The sequence below is a fragment of the Oncorhynchus nerka genome, linkage group LG6 (genome assembly GCF_034236695.1).
Source record: "Oncorhynchus nerka isolate Pitt River linkage group LG6, Oner_Uvic_2.0, whole genome shotgun sequence".
Lineage (NCBI taxonomy): Eukaryota > Metazoa > Chordata > Actinopteri > Salmoniformes > Salmonidae > Oncorhynchus > Oncorhynchus nerka.
In genome coordinates, this window is record NC_088401.1 from 902,477 (window position 1) to 924,211 (window position 21,735).

General features: G+C 46.8%; 1 protein-coding gene across 1 annotated transcript in view; it reads left to right on the forward strand.

Annotated features, from left to right (window-relative positions):
• Positions 1-388: 388 nt before the first annotated feature.
• zbtb47b (zinc finger and BTB domain containing 47b) overlaps positions 389-21,735 on the forward strand; it is a 149,752-nt gene continuing 128,405 nt past the window's right edge. Inside the window, 1 exon segment of the mRNA XM_065019193.1 lies at positions 389-557. Within this exon segment, the coding sequence (XP_064875265.1) occupies positions 555-557 (3 nt within the window). The 5' untranslated portion in view covers positions 389-554.

The window sequence follows — 21,735 nt, forward strand, 5'->3', positions numbered from 1 at the left end:
GTCAATATAAAACTGTGAAAGTAAAACAAATCCATACTGCCCTATTCCACAGGATGTTCCACTCTGTATGAAACCTTTACTGTAGGTTACATTAAACTAGCAGCATTACATCATTTTACCAGTTTATAATTCCACCGTGTCAGTCTGCATTATGCCATTCCCACCTCAGAAGCACACCTTTTGAAGACAGGGGCTTATGTTTTTCTGCTGATTAGTGGTCCGCCTTGACAGACCCCTAATTTACTAACCACACATTTAAAACCCAGAAGAAGAAAAACATCGGTAGGTTTGAATATGCATTTAATGCAGTACCGTGTCCCTTTAAAACTTCTGACAAAAAGCCCATATGATCCCTGAGCTCCAATCACCAATTCCTTCTGCAAAAGCAGCCTCTGCATTTTTGTCTGTCTGAATGCTAGGAAGGCGAAAAAAGATTGAGGAGAAGAAGAAACTGAAGAAATGTGAAAATCCAACGAACATTTTCATGGCCAACGGAAGTCGATGCATAAGGAGTTATATTGGGACTCCTTTTTGCCTCGAAACCTCGGATCAAAATGGTACAGTAGAGCGCTGCGTTTGTATAATTTTTTGGTCCCTTCTTGATCTCTTCCACATTTGAGCTACTTAGCTAGGCTGATAACTTACTCTAGTTCTGTCCCACAATGTTTGTTGCTTTATTTGTCATTTATGCTACTTCTTGCATTTACTTATTCGTGGTAAAGTTTGCAACTTGCATGGAACTCAAGTTGACATTTGGAGCTGTTATAAGAATGTAATGGCTACGATAGCTACATTGTTGCATAGAAAGAGTTAAATTCTTTAATATCGGGATGTCTCGGCAAGGATCAGATCGTGACGGGTGAATATTTACATACGGGGAGAGAGAGTGAAACTAACGGGCCACTATGGAAAAAAACAGCTGGCTGTGTTATAACACGTTTACTTCATCATTTATATTACATACACTAGCAGCCTACAGTAAACAATACAGCAACAATGTAGCTAAATGCGCTGTCTGTAGGTTATGACATGGTAACATTGTGGTATCTGTAAGTTGCAGGTGATTCTCGTGTCTGAACTTCAATACAAGACATCTGCGTACTGGCTGTCCCTGATAAATTAGCATAACGCTTAATGTCACAGTGTAGAGACATTGCCCACCCCAAACCCCATCCTTCTCCTCTCGCCACGGTCACAAATATCACAGATTTGCTTCAAATGCAAGATCACTGATTCTGCCAGCCAGGTCACCGTGACACAAGTCAGTATTCGACGTCCTTCCGTGTCTGAGAGATGTTGGGAGATGACGTAGAAACCGGACACTAGGGGCAACAGTGAGCGCGCTTACCTTCCAGTAGGATTCGGTTTTGCTAGTGTGTTGTGGTTTGGGATTGCAGATGATAAAAAAGTTGTTTTTGGGAGTTTCGTTTTAAACCTATCCCAAACCTTAACCCCTACCTTAACCATTCGGAGCTAATGCCTAACCTTTAAATGTCGATATTAATGCAGTACTTAACCCTAACGTTAAACATTCAGATTTAATAATTTAACCTTAAACAATTCAAAATATGATGTTAGCAACAACTTCGAAAATGTAATGTTTGTAAAACATGGAGTCTAATTCTAACGCAAGACTGTGAGCACTAGTTGGATTCTGCCCTGAAAGTCTAATTCTAACGCAAGACTGTGAGCACTAGTTGGATTCTGCCCTGACATCCTTTCCTTACTGAGATCATATAGTCAATATTTCTTACAGTTGTTTTGCAGTAGTTTGTTCGCACAAGTTAATATTTTATATGTCGGAGTAGTATGCTAAAGTTGGTTATCATTGAAGTTTTAAATGACTATATTCTAATTTACAGTTGTTCATGACAGCAATGTCCTAGGGGTCAGATGGAGATAAGTATGTGTCATAATAATAATAACATGGTAATTAACCTAATTGAAATATTTATATTTCTAGTCAAACCATAAGTCACATAACAGGGAACCCTAGGTTGCTTTTATTACACTTGATTTCAGCTGAAGACCCTGAGAGAATGCGATAACAGAGGGAGAGGTGGAGAGGCAGGGAGAGAGGGGGGAGACAAGGGACAGCGAGGGGGAAAGGGGGAGAGAGAGGAAAGAGAGGCAGGGAGAGAGGGGGAGACGAGGGACAGCGAGGGGGAAAGGGGGAGAGAGAGGAAAGAGAGGCAGGGAGAGAGGGGGAGACGAGGGACAGCGAGGGGGAAAGGGGGAGAGAGAGGAAAGAGAGGCAGGGAGAGAGGGGGAGACAAGGGACAGCGAGGGGGAAAGGGGGGAGAGAGAGGAAAGAGAGGCAGGGAGAGAGGGGGAGACAAGGGACAGCGAGGGGGAAAGGGGGAGAGAGAGGAAAGAGAGGCAGGGAGAGAGGGCGGAGACGAGGGACAGCGAGGGGGAAAGGGGGAGAGAGAGGAAAGAGAGGCAGGGAGAGAGGGGGGAGACGAGGGACAGCGAGGGGGGAAAGGGGGGAGAGAGAGGAAAGAGAGGCAGGGAGAGTGAGATAAACTGGGAGAGAGAGAAAGAGAGATTAACACAGAGATAGAGAGAGCTGTGCTCGTGCAGACAGACCAGGGTAGATGGACTGCGGGGTCATGTTGGGATGCCTCATTAGAGCAGCATGTGGCTTTGTGTGTAGAGAGGTGGAGGGAGACAGCAGTGGAGTTAGTAATCCCATGGTGCATCACATCTGGATGTAGAGGGAGGCTCTGCTGGATAATATCTGGGTCAGGTCAACGGGGTTAGCCTGCCCGCGCTCCCTTCCTGGTGCCGTTAGCCTGCCCTCCCTCCTTGGTGCCGTTAGCCCTCCCTCCCTGATGCCGTTAGCCCTCCCTCCTTAGTGCCGTTAGCCCCTCCCTCCTTGGTGCCGTTAGCCCCTCCCTCCCTGATGCCGTTAGCCCCTCCCTCCTTGGTGCCGTTAGCCCTCCCTCCTTGGTGCCGTTAGCCCCTCCCTCCCTGGTGCCGTTAGCCCCTCCCTCCTTGGTGCCGTTAGCCCTCCCTCCTTGGTGCCGTTAGCCCTCCCTCCTTGGTGCCGTTAGCCCTCCCTCCTTGGTGCCGTTAGCCCCTCCCTCCTTGATGCCGTTAGCCCTCCCTCCTTGGTGCTGTTAGCCCTCCCTGGTGCCGTTAGACTGCCCTCCCTCCTTGGTGCCGTTAGCCCTCCCTCCTTGGTGCCGTTAGCCCTCCCTCCTTGGTGCCGTTAGCCCTCCCTCCTTGGTGCCGTTAGCCCTCCCTCCCTGGTGCCGTTAGCCCCTCCCTCCTTGGTGCCCTTAGCCCTCCCTCCCTGGTGCCGTTAGCCCTCCCTCCTTGATGCCGTTAGCCCTCCCTCCTTGGTGCCGTTAGCCCCTCCCTCCCTGGTGCCGTTAGCCCCTCTCTCCCTGGTGCCGTTAGCCCTCCCTCCTTGGTGCCCTTAGCCCTCCCTCCCTGATGCCGTTAGCCCCTCCCTCCTGGTGCCGTTAGCCCTCCCTCCTTGGTGCCGTTAGCCCCTCCCTCCCTGGTGCCGTTAGCCCTCCCTCCTTGGTGCCGTTAGCCCTCCCTCCCTGATGCCGTTAGCCCCTCCCTCCTTAGTGCCGTTAGCCCTCCCTCCTTGGTGCCCTTAGCCCTCCCTCCTTGGTGCCCTTAGCCCTCCCTCCCTGGTGCCGTTAGCCCCTCCCTCCCTGGTGCCGTTAGCCCCTCCCTCCCTGGTGCCGTTAGCCCCTCCCTCCCTGGTGCCGTTAGCCCTCCCTCCCTGGTGCCGTTAGCCCTCCCTCCTTGATGCCGTTAGCCCTCCCTCCTTGGTGCCGTTAGCCCCTCCCTCCCTGGTGCCGTTAGCCCCTCCCTCCCTGGTGCCGTTAGCCCTCCCTCCTTGGTGCCCTTAGCCCTCCCTCCCTGATGCCGTTAGCCCCTCCCTCCTGGTGCCGTTAGCCCTCCCTCCTTGGTGTCGTTAGCCCCTCCCTCCCTGGTGCCGTTAGCCCTCCCTCCTTGGTGCCCTTAGCCCTCCCTCCCTGATGCCGTTAGCCCTCCCTCCCTGATGCCGTTAGCCCCTCCCTCCTTAGTGCCGTTAGCCCCTGCCTCCTTGGTGCCGTTAGCCCTCCCTCCCTGGTGCCGTTAGACTGCCCTCCCTCCTTGGTGCCGTTAGCCCTCCCTCCTTGGTGCCGTTAGCCCTCCCTCCTTGGTGCTGTTAGACTGCCCTCCCTCCTTGGTGCCGTTAGCCCTCCCTCCTTGGTGCCGTTAGCCCTCCCTCCTTGGTGCCGTTAGCCCTCCCTCCTTGGTGCTGTTAGCCCTCCCTCCTTGGTGCCGTTAGCCCTCCCTCCCTGATGCCGTTAGCCCCTCCCTCCTTAGTGCCGTTAGCCCCTCCCTCCTTGATGCCGTTAGCCCTCCCTCCCTGGTGCCGTTAGCCCTCCCTTCCTGGTGCGTATTTGTTCGCTCTGGAAGTCGGTAATTTTTCTGGTTTGGGCACACATTTTTTTTCTTGAGGCAAGCCGAAGTCTACACCCCTTTGTCAGTGATTGTTCAACAGAAGGGATTCTTCAATAAAGTCTTTGTCAATCAATGGTAGACGACTCGCTTTCATAAAAATGTATTAATTGAGAAATACTGCACTAAACGTCTTAGTTAGACATAAAATTGCTCGACTAAGATCTCTGCAAAAAGTCCAAATTAATGACAAGTTTCTTGAGTTAGCTTAGATTAGCTTAGCTTAGACTATTTTGAGGAAGTATATACTGGCTACAGCGTCTCAAAATGGACAAACTGTACTATTGCCCTCTCTGGTGCTGTTAGCCCTCTCTGGTGCTGTTAGCCTGGTCCTAGCACTGTGTTAGCCTGCCCTTCCTGGTGGCATTAGCCTGTCCTGGTGCTGCTAGCCATTAGCCTGGTCCTAGCACTGTGTTAACCTGTCTTCCCTGGTGCCATTAGCCTGTCCTGGTGCTGTTAGCCTGGTGCCATTAGCCTGTCCTTGTTCTGTTAGCCTGATCCTAGCACTGTGTTAACCTGCCTTCCCTGGTGCCATTAGCCTGTACTGGTGCTGTAAGCCTGGTCCTAGCACTGTGTTAACCTGCCCTCCCTGGTATCGTTAGCCATTAGCTGATAAATCCACTATAATTGAGAATTTCAATAAGCATTTTTCTACGGCCATGCTTTCCACCTGGCTATTCCTACCCCGGTCAACAGCACTGCACCCCCCACAGCAACTCGCCCAAGCCTTCCCCATTTCTCCTTCTCCCAAATCCAGTCAGCTGATGTTCTGAAAGAGCTGCAAAATCTGGACCCCTACAAATCAGCCGGGCTAGACAATCTGGACCCCTTCTTTCTAAAATTACCTGCCGAAATTGTTGCCACCCCTATTACTAGCCTGTTCAACCTCTCTTTCGTGTCGTCTGAGATTCCCAAAGATTAGAAAGCAGCTGCGGTCATCCCCCGCTTCAAAGGGGGGGACACTCTTGACCCAAACTGCTACAGACCTATATCTATCCTACCGTGCCTTTCTAAGGTCTTCGAAAGCCAAGTCAACAAACAGATTACCGACCATTTCGAATCTCACCATACCTTCTCTGCTATGCCATCTGGTTTCAGAGCTGGTCATGGGTGCACCTCAGCCACGCTCAAGGTCCTAAACGATATCTTAACCGCCATCGATAAGAAACATTACTGTGCAGCCGTATTCATTGATCTGTCCAAGGCTTTCGACTCTGTCAATCACCACATTCTCATCGGCAGACTCGACAGCCTTGGTTTCTCAAATGACTGCCTCGCCTGGTGCACCAACTACTTCTCTGATAGAGTTCAGTGTGTCAAATTGGAGGTTCTGCTGTCCGGACCTCTGGCAGTCTCTATGGGGGTGCCACAGGGTTCAATTCTTGGACCGACTCTCTTCTCTGTATACATCGATGATGTCGCTCTTGCTGCCGGTGAGTCTCTGATCCACCTCTACGCAGACGACACCATTCTGTATACTTCTGGCCCTTCTTTGGACACTGTGTTAACAACCCTCCAGGCAAGCTTCAATGCCATACAACTCTCCTTCCGTGGCCTCCAATTGCTCTTAAATACAAGTAAAACTAAATGCATGCTCTTCAACCAATCGCTGCCTGCACCTGCCCGCCTGTCCAACATCACTACTCTGGACGGCTCTGACTTAGAATACGTGGACAACTACAAATACCTAGGTGTCTGGTTAGACTGTAAACTCTCCTTCCAGACCCACATCAAACATCTCCAATCCAAAGTTAAATCTAGAATTGGCTTCCTATTTCGCAACAAAGCATCCTTCACTCATGCTGTCAAACACACCCTTGTAAAACTAACCATCCTACCAATCCTCGACTTCGGCGATGTCATTTACAAAATAACCTCCAATACCCTACTCAACAAATTGGATGCAGTCTATCACAGTGCAATCCGTTTTGTCACCAAAGCCCCATATACTACCCACCATTGCGACCTGTACGCTCTCGTTGGCTGGCCCTCGCTTCATACTCGTCGCCAAACCCACTGGCTCCATGTCATCTACAAGACCCTGCTAGGTAAAGTCCCCCCTTATCTCAGCTCGCTGGTCACCATAGCATCACCCACCTGTAGCACGCGCTCCAGCAGGTATATCTCTCTGGTCACCCCCAAAACCAATTCTTTCTTTGGCCCGCCTCTCCTTCCAGTTCTCTGCTGCCAATGACTGGAACGAACTACAAAAATCTCTGAAACTGGAAACACTTATCTCCCTCACTAGCTTTAAGCACCAACTGTCAGAGCATCTTACAGATTACTGCACCTGTACATAGCCCACCTATAATTTAGCCCAAACAACTACCTCTTTCCCTACTGTATTTAATTCATTAATTTATTTTGCTCCTTTGCACCCCATTATTTTTATTTCTACTTTGCACATTCTTCCATTGCAAAACTACCAGTCCAGTGTTTTACTTGCTATATTGTATTTACTTTGCCACCATGGCCTTTTTTTGCCTTTACCTCCCTTATCTCACCTCATTTGCTTACATCGTATATAGACTTGTTTCTACTGTATTATTGACTGTATGTTTGTTTTACTCCATGTGTAACTCTGTGTCGTTGTATGTGTTGAACTGCTTTGCTTTATCTTGGCCAGCTCGCAATTGTAAATAAGAACTTGTTCTCAACTTGCCTACCTGGTTAAATAAAGGTGAAATAAAACAAATACATAAAAATTAGCCTGGTGCTGTTAGCCTGGTCCTAGCACTGTGATAGCCTCCTCTCCCTGGTATCGTTAGCCATTAGCCTGGTGCTGTTAGCCTGGTCCTAGCACTGTGTTAACCTGCCCTCCCTGGTATCGTTAGCCATTAGCCTGGTGCTGTTAGCCTGGTCCTAGCACTGTGTTAACCTGCCCTCCCTGGTATCGTTAGCCATGAGCCTGGTGCTGTTAGCCTGGTCCTAGCACTGTGTTAGCCTCCTCTCCCTGGTATCGTTAGCCATTAGCCTGGTGCTGTTAGCCTGGTCCTAGCACTGTGTTAGCCTCCTCTCCCTGGTATCGTTAGCCATTAGCCTGGTGCTGTTAGCCTGGTCCTAGCACTGTGTTAACCTGCCCTCCCTGGTATTGTTAGCCATTAGCCTGGTGCTGTTAGCCTGGTCCTAGCACTGTGTTAGCCTCCTCTCCCTGCTGCTGGGAAACAGATGTTTTCTCCCAGCTCTGTTCTGTTGGGGAAACCGCTCTGTTCTGTTGGGGAAACAGCTCTGTTCTGCCTGCTCTGTTCTGTTGGGGAAACAGCTCTGTTCTGTTGGGGAAACAGCTCTGTTCTGTTGGGGAAACAGCTCTGTTCTATCTGCTCTGTTCTGTTGGTCAAACAGCTCTGTTCTGTCTGCTCTGTTCTGCCTGCTCTGTTCTGTTAGAGAAACAGCTCTGTTCTGTTGGGGAAACAGCTCTGTTCTGTTGGGGAAACAGCTCTGTTCTGTTGGGGAAACAGCTCTGTTCTGCCTGCTCTGTTCTGTTGGAGAAACAGCTCTGTTCTGTTGGGGAAACATCTCTGTTCTGTTGGAGAAACAGCTCTGTTCTGTTGGGGAAACAGCTCTGTTCTGTTGGGGGTTCTGTTGGGGAAACAGGTCTGTTCTGTTGGGGAAACAGCTCTGTTCTGTTGGGGAACAGCTCTGTTCTGCCTGCTCTGTTCTGTTGGGGAAACAGCTCTGTTCTGCCTGCTCTGTTCTGTTGGAGAAACAGCTCTGTTCTGTTGGGGAAACAGCTCTGTTCTGTTGGAGAAATAGCTCTGTTCTGTTGGGGAAACAGCTCTGTTCTGTTGGGGGTTCTGTTGGGGAAACAGGTCTGTTCTGTTGGGGAAACAGCTCTGTTCTGTTGGGGAACAGCTCTGTTCTGCCTGCTCTGTTCTGTTGGGGAAACAGCTCTGTTCTGCCTGCTCTGTTCTGTTGGGGAAACAGCTCTGTTCTGCCTGCTCTGTTCTGTTGGGGAAACAGCTATGTTCTGCCTGCTCTGTTCTGTTGGAGAAACAGCTCTGTTCTGTTGGGGAAACAGCTCTGTTCTGCCTGCTCTGTTCTGTTGGTCAAACGGCTCTGTTCTGTTGGAGAAACAGCTCTGTTCTGTTGGGGAAACAGCTCTGTTCTGTTGGAGAAACAGCTCTGTTCTCTTGGGGAAACAGCTCTGTTCTGTTGGAGAAACAGCTCTGTTCTGTTGGGGAAACAGCTCTGTTCTGTTGGGGAAACAGCTCTGTTCTGCCTGCTCTGTTCTGTTGGGGAAACAGCTCTGTTCTGCCTGCTCTGTTCTGTTGGGAACCAGCTCTGTTCTGTTGGTCAAACGGCTCTGTTCTGTTGGAGAAACAGGTATGTTCTGTTGGGGAAACAGCTCTGTTCTGTTGGGAAAACAGCTCTGTTCTGCCTGCTCTGTTCTGTTGGGGAAACAGCTCTGTTCTGCCTGCTCTGTTCTGTTGGAGAAACAGCTCTGTTCTGTTGGGGAAACAGCTCTGTTCTGCCTGCTCTGTTCTGTTGGGGAAACAGCTCTGTTCTGTTGGTCAAACGGCTCTGTTCTGTTGGTCAAACAGCTCTGTTCTGCCTGCTCTGTTCTGTTGGGGAAACAGCTCTGTTCTGTTGGGGAACAGCTCTGTTCTGCCTGCTCTGTTCTGTTGGAGAAACAGCTCTGTTCTGTTGGGGAAACAGCTCTGTTCTGTTGGAGAAACAGCTCTGTTCTGTTGGGGAAACAGCTCTGTTCTGTTGGGGGTTCTGTTGGGGAAACAGGTCTGTTCTGTTGGGGAAACAGCTCTGTTCTGTTGGGGAACAGCTCTGTTCTGCCTGCTCTGTTCTGTTGGGGAAACAGCTCTGTTCTGCCTGCTCTGTTCTGTTGGAGAAACAGCTCTGTTCTGTTGGGGAAACAGCTCTGTTCTGTTGGGGAAACAGCTCTGTTCTGCCTGCTCTGTTCTGTTGGGGAAACAGCTCTGTTCTGCCTGCTCTGTTCTGTTGGGGAAACAGCTATGTTCTGCCTGCTCTGTTCTGTTGGAGAAACAGCTCTGTTCTGTTGGGGAAACAGCTCTGTTCTGCCTGCTCTGTTCTGTTGGTCAAACGGCTCTGTTCTGTTGGAGAAACAGCTCTGTTCTGTTGGGGAAACAGCTCTGTTCTGTTGGGGAAACAGCTCTGTTCTGCCTGCTCTGTTCTGTTGGGGAAACAGCTCTGTTCTGCCTGCTCTGTTCTGTTGGGAACCAGCTCTGTTCTGTTGGTCAAACGGCTCTGTTCTGTTGGAGAAACAGGTATGTTCTGTTGGGGAAACAGCTCTGTTCTGTTGGGAAAACAGCTCTGTTCTGCCTGCTCTGTTCTGTTGGGGAAACAGCTCTGTTCTGCCTGCTCTGTTCTGTTGGGGAAACAGCTCTGTTCTGTTGGGGAAACAGCTCTGTTCTGCCTGCTCTGTTCTGTTGGGGAAACAGCTCTGTTCTGCCTGCTCTGTTCTGTTGGGGAAACAGCTCTGTTCTGTTGGGGAAACAGCTCTGTTCTGCCTGCTCTGTTCTGTTGGGGAAACAGCTCTGTTCTGTTGGGGAACAGCTCTGTTCTGCCTGCTCTGTTCTGTTGGGGAAACAGCTCTGTTCTGCCTGCTCTGTTCTGTTGGAGAAACAGCTCTGTTCTGCCTGCTCTGTTCTGTTGGGGAAACAGCTATGTTCTGCCTGCTCTGTTCTGTTGGGGAAACAGCTCTGTTCTGTTGGGGAACAGCTCTGTTCTGCCTGCTCTGTTCTGTTGGGGAAACAGCTCTGTTCTGCCTGCTCTGTTCTGTTGGGGAAACAGCTCTGTTGGGGAAACAGCTCTGTTCTGTTGGGGAAACAGCTCTGTTCTGTTGGGGAAACAGCTCTGTTCTGTTGGGGAAACAGCTCTGTTCTGTTGGGGAAACAGCTCTGCTCTGTTGGGGAAACAGCTCTGTTCCGTTGGAGAAACAGCTCTGTTCTGTTGGGGAAACAGCTCTGCTCTGTTGGGGAAACAGCTCTGTTCCGTTGGAGAAACAGCTCTGTTCTGTTGGGGAAACAGCTCTGTTCTGTTGGAGAAACAGCTCTGTTCTGCTTGCTCTGTTCTGTTGGGGAAACAGCTCTGTTCTGCCTGCTCTGTTCTGTTGGTCAAACGGCTCTGTTCTGTTGGAGAAACAGCTCTGTTCTGTTGGGGAAACAGCTCTGTTCTGTTGGGGAAACAGCTCTGTTCTGTTGGGGAAACAGCTCTGTTCTGTTGGTCAAACGGCTCTGTTCTGTTGGAGAAACAGCTCTGTTCTGTTGGGGAAACAGCTCTGTTCTGTTGGGGAAACAGCTCTGTTCTGTTGGTCAAACAGCTCTGTTCTGCCTGCTCTGTTCTGTTGGGGAAACAGCTCTGTTCTGTTGGGGAACAGCTCTGTTCTGCCTGCTCTGTTCTGTTGGAGAAACAGCTCTGTTCTGTTGGGGAAACAGCTCTGTTCTGTTGGGGGTTCTGTTGGGGAAACAGGTCTGTTCTGTTGGGGAAACAGCTCTGTTCTGTTGGGGAACAGCTCTGTTCTGCCTGCTCTGTTCTGTTGGGGAAACAGCTCTGTTCTGCCTGCTCTGTTCTGTTGGAGAAACAGCTCTGTTCTGTTGGGGAAACAGGTATGTTCTGTTGGAGAAACAGCTCTGTTCTGTTGGGGAAACAGCTCTGTTCTGCCTGCTCTGTTCTGTTGGGGAAACAGCTCTGTTCTGCCTGCTCTGTTCTGTTGGGGAAACAGCTCTGTTCTGCCTGCTCTGTTCTGTTGGGGAAACAGCTATGTTCTGCCTGCTCTGTTCTGTTGGAGAAACAGCTCTGTTCTGTTGGGGAAACAGCTCTGTTCTGTTGGGGAAACAGCTCTGTTCTGTTGGGGAAACAGCTCTGTTCTGCCTGCTCTGTTCTGTTGGGGAAACAGCTCTGTTCTGCCTGCTCTGTTCTGTTGGGAACCAGCTCTGTTCTGTTGGTCAAACGGCTCTGTTCTGTTGGAGAAACAGGTATGTTCTGTTGGGGAAACAGCTCTGTTCTGTTGGGAAAACAGCTCTGTTCTGCCTGCTCTGTTCTGTTGGGGAAACAGCTCTGTTCTGCCTGCTCTGTTCTGTTGGGGAAACAGCTCTGTTCTGTTGGGGAAACAGCTCTGTTCTGCCTGCTCTGTTCTGTTGGGGAAACAGCTCTGTTCTGCCTGCTCTGTTCTGTTGGGGAAACAGCTCTGTTCTGCCTGCTCTGTTCTGTTGGGGAAACAGCTCTGTTCTGTTGGGGAACAGCTCTGTTCTGCCTGCTCTGTTCTGTTGGGGAAACAGCTCTGTTCTGCCTGCTCTGTTCTGTTGGAGAAACAGCTCTGTTCTGCCTGCTCTGTTCTGTTGGGGAAACAGCTATGTTCTGCCTGCTCTGTTCTGTTGGGGAAACAGCTCTGTTCTGTTGGGGAACAGCTCTGTTCTGCCTGCTCTGTTCTGTTGGGGAAACAGCTCTGTTCTGCCTGCTCTGTTCTGTTGGGGAAACAGCTCTGTTGGGGAAACAGCTCTGTTCTGTTGGGGAAACAGCTCTGTTCTGTTGGGGAAACAGCTCTGTTCTGTTGGGGAAACAGCTCTGTTCTGTTGGGGAAACGGCTCTGTTCTGTTGGTCAAACGGCTCTGTTCTGTTGGAGAAACAGCTCTGTTCTGTTGGGGAAACAGCTCTGTTCTGTTGGGGAAACAGCTCTGTTCTGTTGGGGAAACAGCTCTGTTCTGTTGGAGAAACGGCTCTGTTCTGTTGGAGAAACAGCTCTGTTCTGTTGGGGAAACAGCTCTGGGGAAACAGCTCTGTTCTGTTGGGGAAACAGCTCTGGGGAAACAGCTCTGTTCTGTTGGAGAAACAGCTTTGGGGAAACAGCTCTGTTCTGTTGGAGAAACAGCTTTGGGGAAACAGCTCTGTTCTGCCTGCTCTGTTCTGTTGGAGAAACAGCTCTGTTCTGTTGGGGAAACAGCTCTGTTCTGTTGGGGAAACAGCTCTGTTCTGTTGGAGAAACAGCTTTGGGGAAACAGCTCTGTTCTGTTGGAGAAACAGCTCTGTTCTGTTGGGGAAACAGCTCTGTTCTGTTGGGGAAACAGCTCTGTTCTGTTGGGGAAACAGCTCTGTTCTGTTGGAGAAACAGCTCTGTTCTGTTGGAGAAACAGCTCTGTTCTGTTGGAGAAACAGCTCTGTTCTGTTGGAGAAACAGCTCTGGGGAAACAGCTCTGTTCTGTTGGAGAAACAGCTCTGGGGAAACAGCTCTGTTCTGTTGGAGAAACAGCTTTGGGGAAACAGCTCTGTTCTGTTGGAGAAACAGCTCTGTTCTGATGTTTAGATTTGTTTTTTCACTTTTCTTTTTACATGCAGAGGGTAAACTGCTAAGCGGTGTGGATATATAGCGTTAGATGATGGGGATAGATAGAGGGGAATGGGTTCATTCAACTTGCTGATGTGACACAGAATGTTTCTTTAATCTGTTGGTAAACACTGATGTGCTCTAGATAATTTACTCAAATTACATTGCTATTTTAGAAGAGGGATTAACTAGTTTAGTTACATTTACATTTACATTTAAGTCATTTAGCAGACGCTCTTATCCAGAGCGACTTACAAATTACAAATACAAAATGGAAAAATAAATGTAGATTGGTGGAGGCTAGAAAGCCGGTGCCGTCGAAGTCGTGACAATTCTAGATCTATATAGATATAATATGTGATCTAAGTCTTGAACCATGCAGATGTAATATGTGTTTTAATACTGGAACCGTACATATATAATATGTGTTCTATTTCTAGAATGACAAATATAAATGTGTTCTAATTCAATAAACATACATATATAATATGTGTTCTATTTCTAGAATGACAAATATAAATGTGTTCTAATTCAATAAACATACATATATAATATGTGTTCTATTTCTAGAATGACAAATATAAATGTGTTCTAATTCAATAAACATACAGATATAATATGTGTTCTATTTCTAGAATGACAAATATAAATGTGTTCTAATTCAATAAACATACAGATATAATATGTGTTCTATTTCTAGAATGACAAATATAAATGTGTTCTAATTCAATAAACATACAGATATAATATGTGTTCTATTTCTAGAATGACAAATATAAATGTGTTCTAATTCAATAAACATACAGATATAATATGTGTTCTATTTCTAGAATGACAAATATAAATGTGTTCTAATTCAATAAACATACAGATATAATAGTTACATTGCTGTTTTAGAATAGGGATTATAAACTGGGTGGTTCGAGCCCTGAATGCTGGTTGTTTGACAGCCATGGTATATCAGTATACCACCGGTATGACAAAAGTTATTTTTCCTGCTCTAATTATGTTGGTAACCAGTTTATAATAGCAATAAGGCACCTCAGAGGTTTGTGATATATGGCCAATATACCACGGCTAAGGGCTTTGTCCATGTTTCAGAATAGAGATGAACTCATTTAGTTTACATTGCTGTTTCAGAATAGGGATTAACTCATTTAGTTTACATTGCTGTTTCAGAATAGGGATTAACTCATTTAGTTTACATTGCTGTTTCAGAATAGGGATTAACTCATTTAGTTTACATTGCTGTTTCAGAATAGGGATTAACTCATTTAGTTTACATTGCTGTTTCAGAATAGAGATTAACTCATTTAGTTTACATTGCTGTTTCAGAATAGGGATTAACTCATTTAGTTTACATTGCTGTTTCAGAATAGAGATTAACTCATTTAGTTTACATTGCTGTTTCAGAATAGGGATTAACTCATTTAGTTTACATTGCTGTTTCAGAATAGGGATTAACTCATTTAGTTTACATTGCTGTTTCAGAATAGGGATTAACTCATTTAGTTTACATTGCTGTTTCAGAATAGGGATTAACTCATTTAGTTTACATTGCTGTTTCAGAATAGGGATTAACTCATTTAGTTTACATTGCTGTTTCAGAATAGGGATTAACTCATTTAGTTTACATTGCTGTTTCAGAATAGAGATTAACTCATTTAGTTACATCAGAAAGGGGGGAGTTTGTTTTAATAATGTCACAATTCATCTTCACTGTAAAAACCCCACCAGACTAATTTGTAACTTCATGTTCTTCAAGTTTGTAAACATTTTAAACATGACAACAGTTGATAGAATAATTAAAACAGCATTATCTACATTTTTTGATGACCCCACAAAATTCACATAGACATATTGTTATAGATCTGTCATTCTCATTGAAAGCCAGTCTAATAATCTGTAGATCTATTCTATGTGTTATAGGTCTTTTGCGTTCGTTTTTTGTACACCAGTTTCAAACAGCTGAAAATACAAGAGTAATGGAAAAGATAGTTATGGAAAATATATTTCACAGTAATTTAGATGGTACAATGATTCTCTACAATATACTTGCTTTGTTTTGTCACATAAACTGAATTTAAGCAAACTATTATAATTTTTGCAACCAGGAATTGGCAGAGTGATTTCTGCATTGTGCATCTTTTAAATATGTTTTCCTTATTTTTACAAAAGTACTTTTTCACAGAATAGACATTGCTACTACATATTTTAAATACTTACCCTCTCTCTCTCAATTTAATTCAATGGGTTTTATTGGCATGGGAAACATACAGCATGTTTACATTGCCAAAGCAAATGGAATAGACAATTGCTCTCTCTCTCTCTCTCTGTCACGCTCTCCCATCCTTCTCTTCTACCTACCATCAAAGGGTGTTGAGAATTTTACATAACAACCTATTCAGGGCATTCCTTCATGCCAACCTCTCTCTTTCTCTCTCTCTCTCTCTCTCTCTCTCTCTCTCTCTCTCTCTCTCAAAATTCAGTAGACTTTATTGACTTGGCAAGTTAAATTACTTACATTGTCACATTAGTAAATCCAAGATGGTGTAGCAGTCAGGCGTCTTTTGTCTTCGTCTTGTCCTGTATATATTTACATATCTTTTTTCTTTGCATATATTTTTCTTAACCCCAACTTCAACATACACTCCTGCAACCCGCCTCACCCAATGTGGTATGGATCTGTTATTTTCTTTACTTTAGAACCCGGAACCCCCAACAGAAGCTAGCCAGCTAACTAGCTATTAGCTAGTAGTCAGCTAGCTACCGCTAGTGGTCATCAGCTAACCTTTAGCCCGGACAACTCCTGCCAGTCTGCACAGCCCGAATCAACCCAGAGTTTATCCGCGGATTCCTACCTCAAGTTCCGAACCTCTTCACCTGGATCATCGCTGCTAGCTAGCTGCTATCCGACTGGCTTCTCCTGGCTAACGTCTCCGTACCTAAGCAAGCACCAAGCAAGCGCCAATTAGCCTGGAGCTAGCCTATGCTAGGCCCATCTCCCGGCAAGTTGAAGAGGTCCATCAGCCGCTCCTTGAGCTACAATACCTATTTTGTCAATTGGCCTGGACCCCTTTTATTGCCGATACGGTTTTCAACAGGCTCCTCCGTTGCGACGTTCCCTGAATGCCAACCTGCTATCCTGCTATCCTGCTAGCCGCGGCCCACTAGCTGTCTAGAGCATACCGGACTGTTAGCTGAAGTAGTCCATCAGCCAATTTTTTGAGGCTACTATACCAATTTTGACAATTGGCCTGGACCCTTTTACTACACGGAGCTCTGCTGAATGATCTGCCGACGTCACCGCACAAGGCGCCTCCAACAGACTTCTTCCGTCGCGACGTCCTTCTAAGGCCTTTCTGCTAGCCTGCTATCCCCGGCCCGCTAGTTGTCTGAATCGCTGTGTCTCCAGCTCACCCAGCTACTCACTGGACCCTATGATCACTTGGCTATGCATGCCTCTCCCTAATGTCTATATGTCTTGTCCATTGCTGTTTTGGTTAGTGATTATTGTCTTATTTCACTGTAGAGCCTCCAGCCCTGCTCAATATGCCTCAGCTACCCCTCTTGTCCCACCTCCCACATATGCGGTGACATCACCTGGTTTAATTGATGTCTCTAGAGACAAACCCTCATTAATCGTCACTCAATGCCTAGGTTTACCCCCAAAGAACTCACATCCTCCCACACCTTTGTCTGTACATTATGCCTTGAATCTATCTTACTGCGCCCAGAAACCTGCTCCTTTTACTCTCTGTTCCAAACTCACTAGACGACCAGTTCTTATAGCCTTTAGCCGTACCATTATCTTACTCCTCCTCTGTTCCTCTGGTGATGTAGAGGTTAATCCAGGCCCAGCTGTGCCTAACTCCACTCCTACTCCTCAGGTGCTCTCATTTTGTTGACTTTTGTAACCGTAAAAGCCTTGGTTTCATGCATGTTAACATTAGAAGCCTCCTCCCTAAGTTTGTTTCACTTACTGCTTTAGCAAACTCTGCCAACCCGGATGTCCTAGTCATGTCTGAGTCCTGGCATAAGAAGGCCACCAAAACCCCTGAAAATACCATCCCTAACTATAACATTTTCCGACAAGATAGAACTGCCAAAGGGGAGGAGCTAGCCTGCAGAGTTCTGTCATACTATCCAGGTCTGTGCCCAAACAATTTGAGCTTCTACTTTTAAAAATCCACCTTTCCAGAAACAAGTCAAAAATCAAATCAAATCAAATTTATTTATATAGCCCTTCGTACATCAGCTGATATCTCAAAGTGCTGTACAGAAACCCAGCCTAAAACCCCAAACAGCAAACAATGCAGGTGTAAAAGCACGGTGGCTAGGAAAAACTCCCTAGAAAGGCCAAAACCTAGGAAGAAACCTAGAGAGGAACCAGGCTATGTGGGGTGGCCAGTCCTCTTCTGGCTGTGCCGGGTAGAGATTATAACAGAACATGACCAAGATGTTCAAATGTTCATAAATGACCAGCATGGTCGAATAATAATAAGGCAGAACAGTTGAAACTGGAGCAGCAGCACAGTCAGGTGGACTGGGGACAGCAAGGAGTCATCATGTCAGGTAGTCCTGGGACATGGTCCTAGGGCCCAGGCCAGTTGAAACTGGAGCAGCAGCATGGCCAGGTGGACTGGGGACAGCAAGGAGTCATCATGTCAGGTAGTCCTGGGGCATGGTCCTAGGGCTCAGGTCCTCCGAGAGAGAGAAAGAAAGAGAGAAGGAGAGAATTAGAGAACGCACACTTAGATTCACACAGGACACCGAATAGGACAGGAGAAGTACTCCAGATATAACAAACTGACCCTAGCCCCCCGACACATAAACTAATGCAGCATAAATACTGGAGGCTGAGACAGGAGGGGTCAGGAGACACTGTGGCCCCATCCGAGGACACCCCCGGACAGGGCCAAACAGGAAGGATATAACCCCACCCACTTTGCCAAAGCACAGCCCCCACACCACTAGAGGGATATCTTCAACCACCAACTTACCATCCTGAGACAAGGCCGAGTATAGCCCACAAAGATCTCCGCCACGGCACAACCCAAGGGGGCGCCAACCCAGACAGGCCGACCACAACAGTGAATCAACCCACCCAGGTGACGCACCCCCCCCAGGGACGGCATGAGAGAGCCCCAGTAAGCCAGTGACTCAGCCCCGTAACAGGGTAGAGGCAGAGAATCCCAGTGGAAAGAGGGGAATCGGCCAGGCAGAGACAGCAAGGGCGGTTCGTTGCTCCAGAGCCTTTCCGTTCACCTTCCCACTCCTGGGCCAGACTACACTCAATCATATGACCCACTGAAGAGATGAGTCTTCAGTAAAGACTTAAAGGTTGAGACCGAGTTTGCGTCTCTGACATGGGTAGGCAGACCGTTCCATAAAAATGGAGCTCTATAGGAGAAAGCCCTGCCTCCAGCTGTTTGCTTAGAAATTCTAGGGACAATTAGGAGGCCTGCGTCTTGTGACCGTAGCGTACGTGTAGGTATGTACGGCAGGACCAAATCAGAGAGATAGGTAGGAGCAAGCCCATGTAATGCTTTGTAGGTTAGCAGTAAAACCTTGAAATCAGCCCTTGCTTTGACAGGAAGCCAGTGTAGAGAGGCTAGCACTGGAGTAATATGATCAAATTTTTTGGTTCTAGTCAGGATTCTAGCAGCCGTATTCAGCACTAACTGAAGTTTATTTAGTGCTTTATCCGGGTAGCCGGAAAATAGAGCATTGCAGTAGTCTAACCTAGAAGTGACAAAAGCATGGATTAATTTTTCTGCATCATTTTTGGACAGAAAGTTTCCTATTTTTGCAATGTTACGTAGATGGAAAAAAGCTGTCCTCGAAATGGTCTTGATATGTTCTTCAAAAGAGAGATCAGGGTCCAGAGTAACGCCGAGGTCCTTCACAGTTTTATTTGAGACGACTGTACAACCATTAAGATTAATTGTCAGATTCAACAGAAGATCTCTTTGTTTCTTGGGACCTAGAACAAGCATCTCTGTTTTGTCCGAGTTTAATAGTAGAAAGTTTGCAGCCATCCACTTCCTTATGTCTGAAACACATGCTTCTAGCGAGGGCAATTTTGGGGCTTCACCATGTTTCATTGAAATGTACAGCTGTGTGTCATCCGCATAGCAGTGAAAGTTTACATTATGTTTTCGAATAACATCCCCAAGAGGTAAAATATATAGTGAAAACAATAGTGGTCCTAAAACAGAACCTTGAGGAACACCGACATTTACAGTTGATTTGTCAGAGGACAAACCATTCACAGAGACAAACTGATATCTTTCCGACAGATAAGATCTAAACCAGGCCAGAACATGTCCGTGTAGACCAATTTGGGTTTCCAATCTCTCCAAAAGAATGTGGTGATCGATGGTATCAAAAGCAGCACTAAGGTCTAGGAGCACGAGGACAGATGCAGAGCCTCGGTCCGTTGCCATTAAAATGTCATTTACCACCTTCACAAGTGCCGTCTCAGTGCTATGATGGGGTCTAAAACCAGACTGAAGCATTTCGTATACATTGTTTGTCTTCAGGAAGGCAGTGAGTTGCTGCGCAACAGCCTTCTCTAAAATTTTTGAGAGGAATGGAAGATTCGATATAGGCCGATAGTTTTTTATATTTTCTGGGTCAAGGTTTGGCTTTTTCAAGAGAGGCTTTATTACTGCCACTTTTAGTGAGTTTGGTACACATCCAGTGGATAGAGAGCCGTTTATTATGTTCAACATAGGAGGGCCAAGCACAGGAAGCAGCTCTTTCAGTAGTTTAGTTGGAATAGGGTCCAGTATGCAGCTTGAAGGTTTAGAGGCCATGATTATTTTCATCATTGTGTCAAGAGATATAGTACTAAAAGACTTGAGCGTCTCTCTTGATCCTAGGTCCTGGCAGAGTTGTGCAGACTCAGGACAACTGAGGTTTGGAGGAATACGCAGGTTTAAAGAGGAGTCCGTAATTTGCTTTCTAATAATCATAATCTTTTCCTCAAAGAAGTTCATGAATTTATCACTGCTAAAGTGAAAGTCATCCTCTCTTGGGGAATGCTGCTTTTTAGTTAGCTTTGCGACAGTATCAAAAAGGAATTTCGGATTGTTCTTATTTTCCTCAATTAAGTTAGAAAAATAGGATGATCGAGCAGCAGTAAGGGCTCTTCGGTACTGCACGGTACCGTCCTTCCAAGCTAGTCGGAAGACTTCCAGTTTGGTGTGGCGCCATTTCCGTTCCAATTTTCTGGAAGCTTGCTTCAGAGCTCGGGTATTTTCTGTGTACCAGGGAGCTAGTTTCTTATGAGACATTTTTTTAGTTTTTAGGGGTGCAACTGCATCTAGGGTATTGCGCAAGGTTAAATTGAGATACTCAGTTAGGTGGTTAACGGATTTTTGTCCTCTGGCGTCCTTGGGTAGGCAGAGGGAGTCTGGAAGGGCATCAAGGAATCTTTGTGTTGTCTGTGAATTTATAGCACGACTTTTGATGTTCCTTGGTTGGGGTCTGAGCAGATTATTTGTTGCAATTGCAAACGTAATAAAATGGTGGTCCGATAGTCCAGGATTATGAGGAAAAACATTAAGATCCACAACATTTATTCCATGGGACAAAACTAGGTCCAGCGTATGACTGTGACAGTGAGTAGGTCCAGAGACATGTTGGACAAAACCCACTGAGTCGATGATGGCTCCGAAAGCCTTTTGGAGTGGGTCTGTGGACTTTTCCATGTGAATATTAAAGTCACCAAAGTTTAGAATATTGTCTGCAATGACTACAAGGTCCGATAGGAATTCAGGGAACTCAGTGAGAAACACTGTATATGGCCCAGGAGGCCTGTAAACAGTAGCTATAAAAAGTTATTGAGTAGGCTGCATAGATTTCATGACTAGAAGCTCAAAAGACGAAAACGTCATTTTTTTTTTTTTGTAAATTGAAATTTGCTATCGTAAATGTTAGCAACACCTCCGCCTTTGCGGGATGCACGGGGGATATGGTCACTAGTGTAGCCAGGAGGTGAGGCCTCATTTAACACAGTAAATTCATCAGGCTTAAGCCATGTTTCAGTCAGGCCAATCACATCAAGATTATGATCAGTGATTAGTTCATTGACTATAATTGCCTTTGAAGTAAGGGATCTAACATTAAGTAGCCCTATTTTGAGAAGTGAGGTATCATGATCTCTTTCAGTAATGACAGGAATGGAGGTGGTCTTTATCCTAGTGAGATTGCTAAGGCGAACACCGCCATGTTTAGTTTTGCCCAACCTAGGTCGAGGCACAGACACGGTCTCAATGGTGATAGCTGAGCTGACTACACTGACTATGCTAGTGGCAGACTCCACTATGCTGGCAGGCTGGCTAATAGCCTGCTGCCTGGCCTGCACCCTATTTCATTGTGGAGCTAGAGGAGTTAGAGCCCTGTCTATGTTGGTAGATAAGATGAGAGCACCCCTCGAGCTAGGATGGAGTCCGTCACTCCTCAGCAGGTCAGGCTTGGTCCTGTTTGTGGGTGAGTCCCAGAAAGAGGGCCAATTATCTACAAATTCTATCTTTTGGGAGGGGCAGAAAACAGTTTTCAACCAGCGATTGAGTTGTGAGACTCTGCTGTAGAGCTCATCACTCCCCCTAACTGGGAGGGGCCAGAGACAATTACTCGATGCCGACACATCTTTCTAGCTGATATGCACGCAGAAGCTATGTTGCGCTTGGTGATCTCTGACTGTTTCATCCTAACATCGTTGGTGCCGACGTGGATAACAATATCTCTATACTCTCTACACTCGCCAGTTTTAGCTTTAGCCAGCACCATCTTCAGATTAGCCTTAACGTCGGTAGCCCTGCCCCCGGGTAAACAGTGTATGATCGCTGGATGATTCGCTTTAAGTCTAATACTGCGGGTAATGGAGTCGCCAATAACTAGAGTTTTCAATTTGTCAGAGCTAATGGTGGGAAGCTTCGGCGTCTCAGACCCCGTAACGG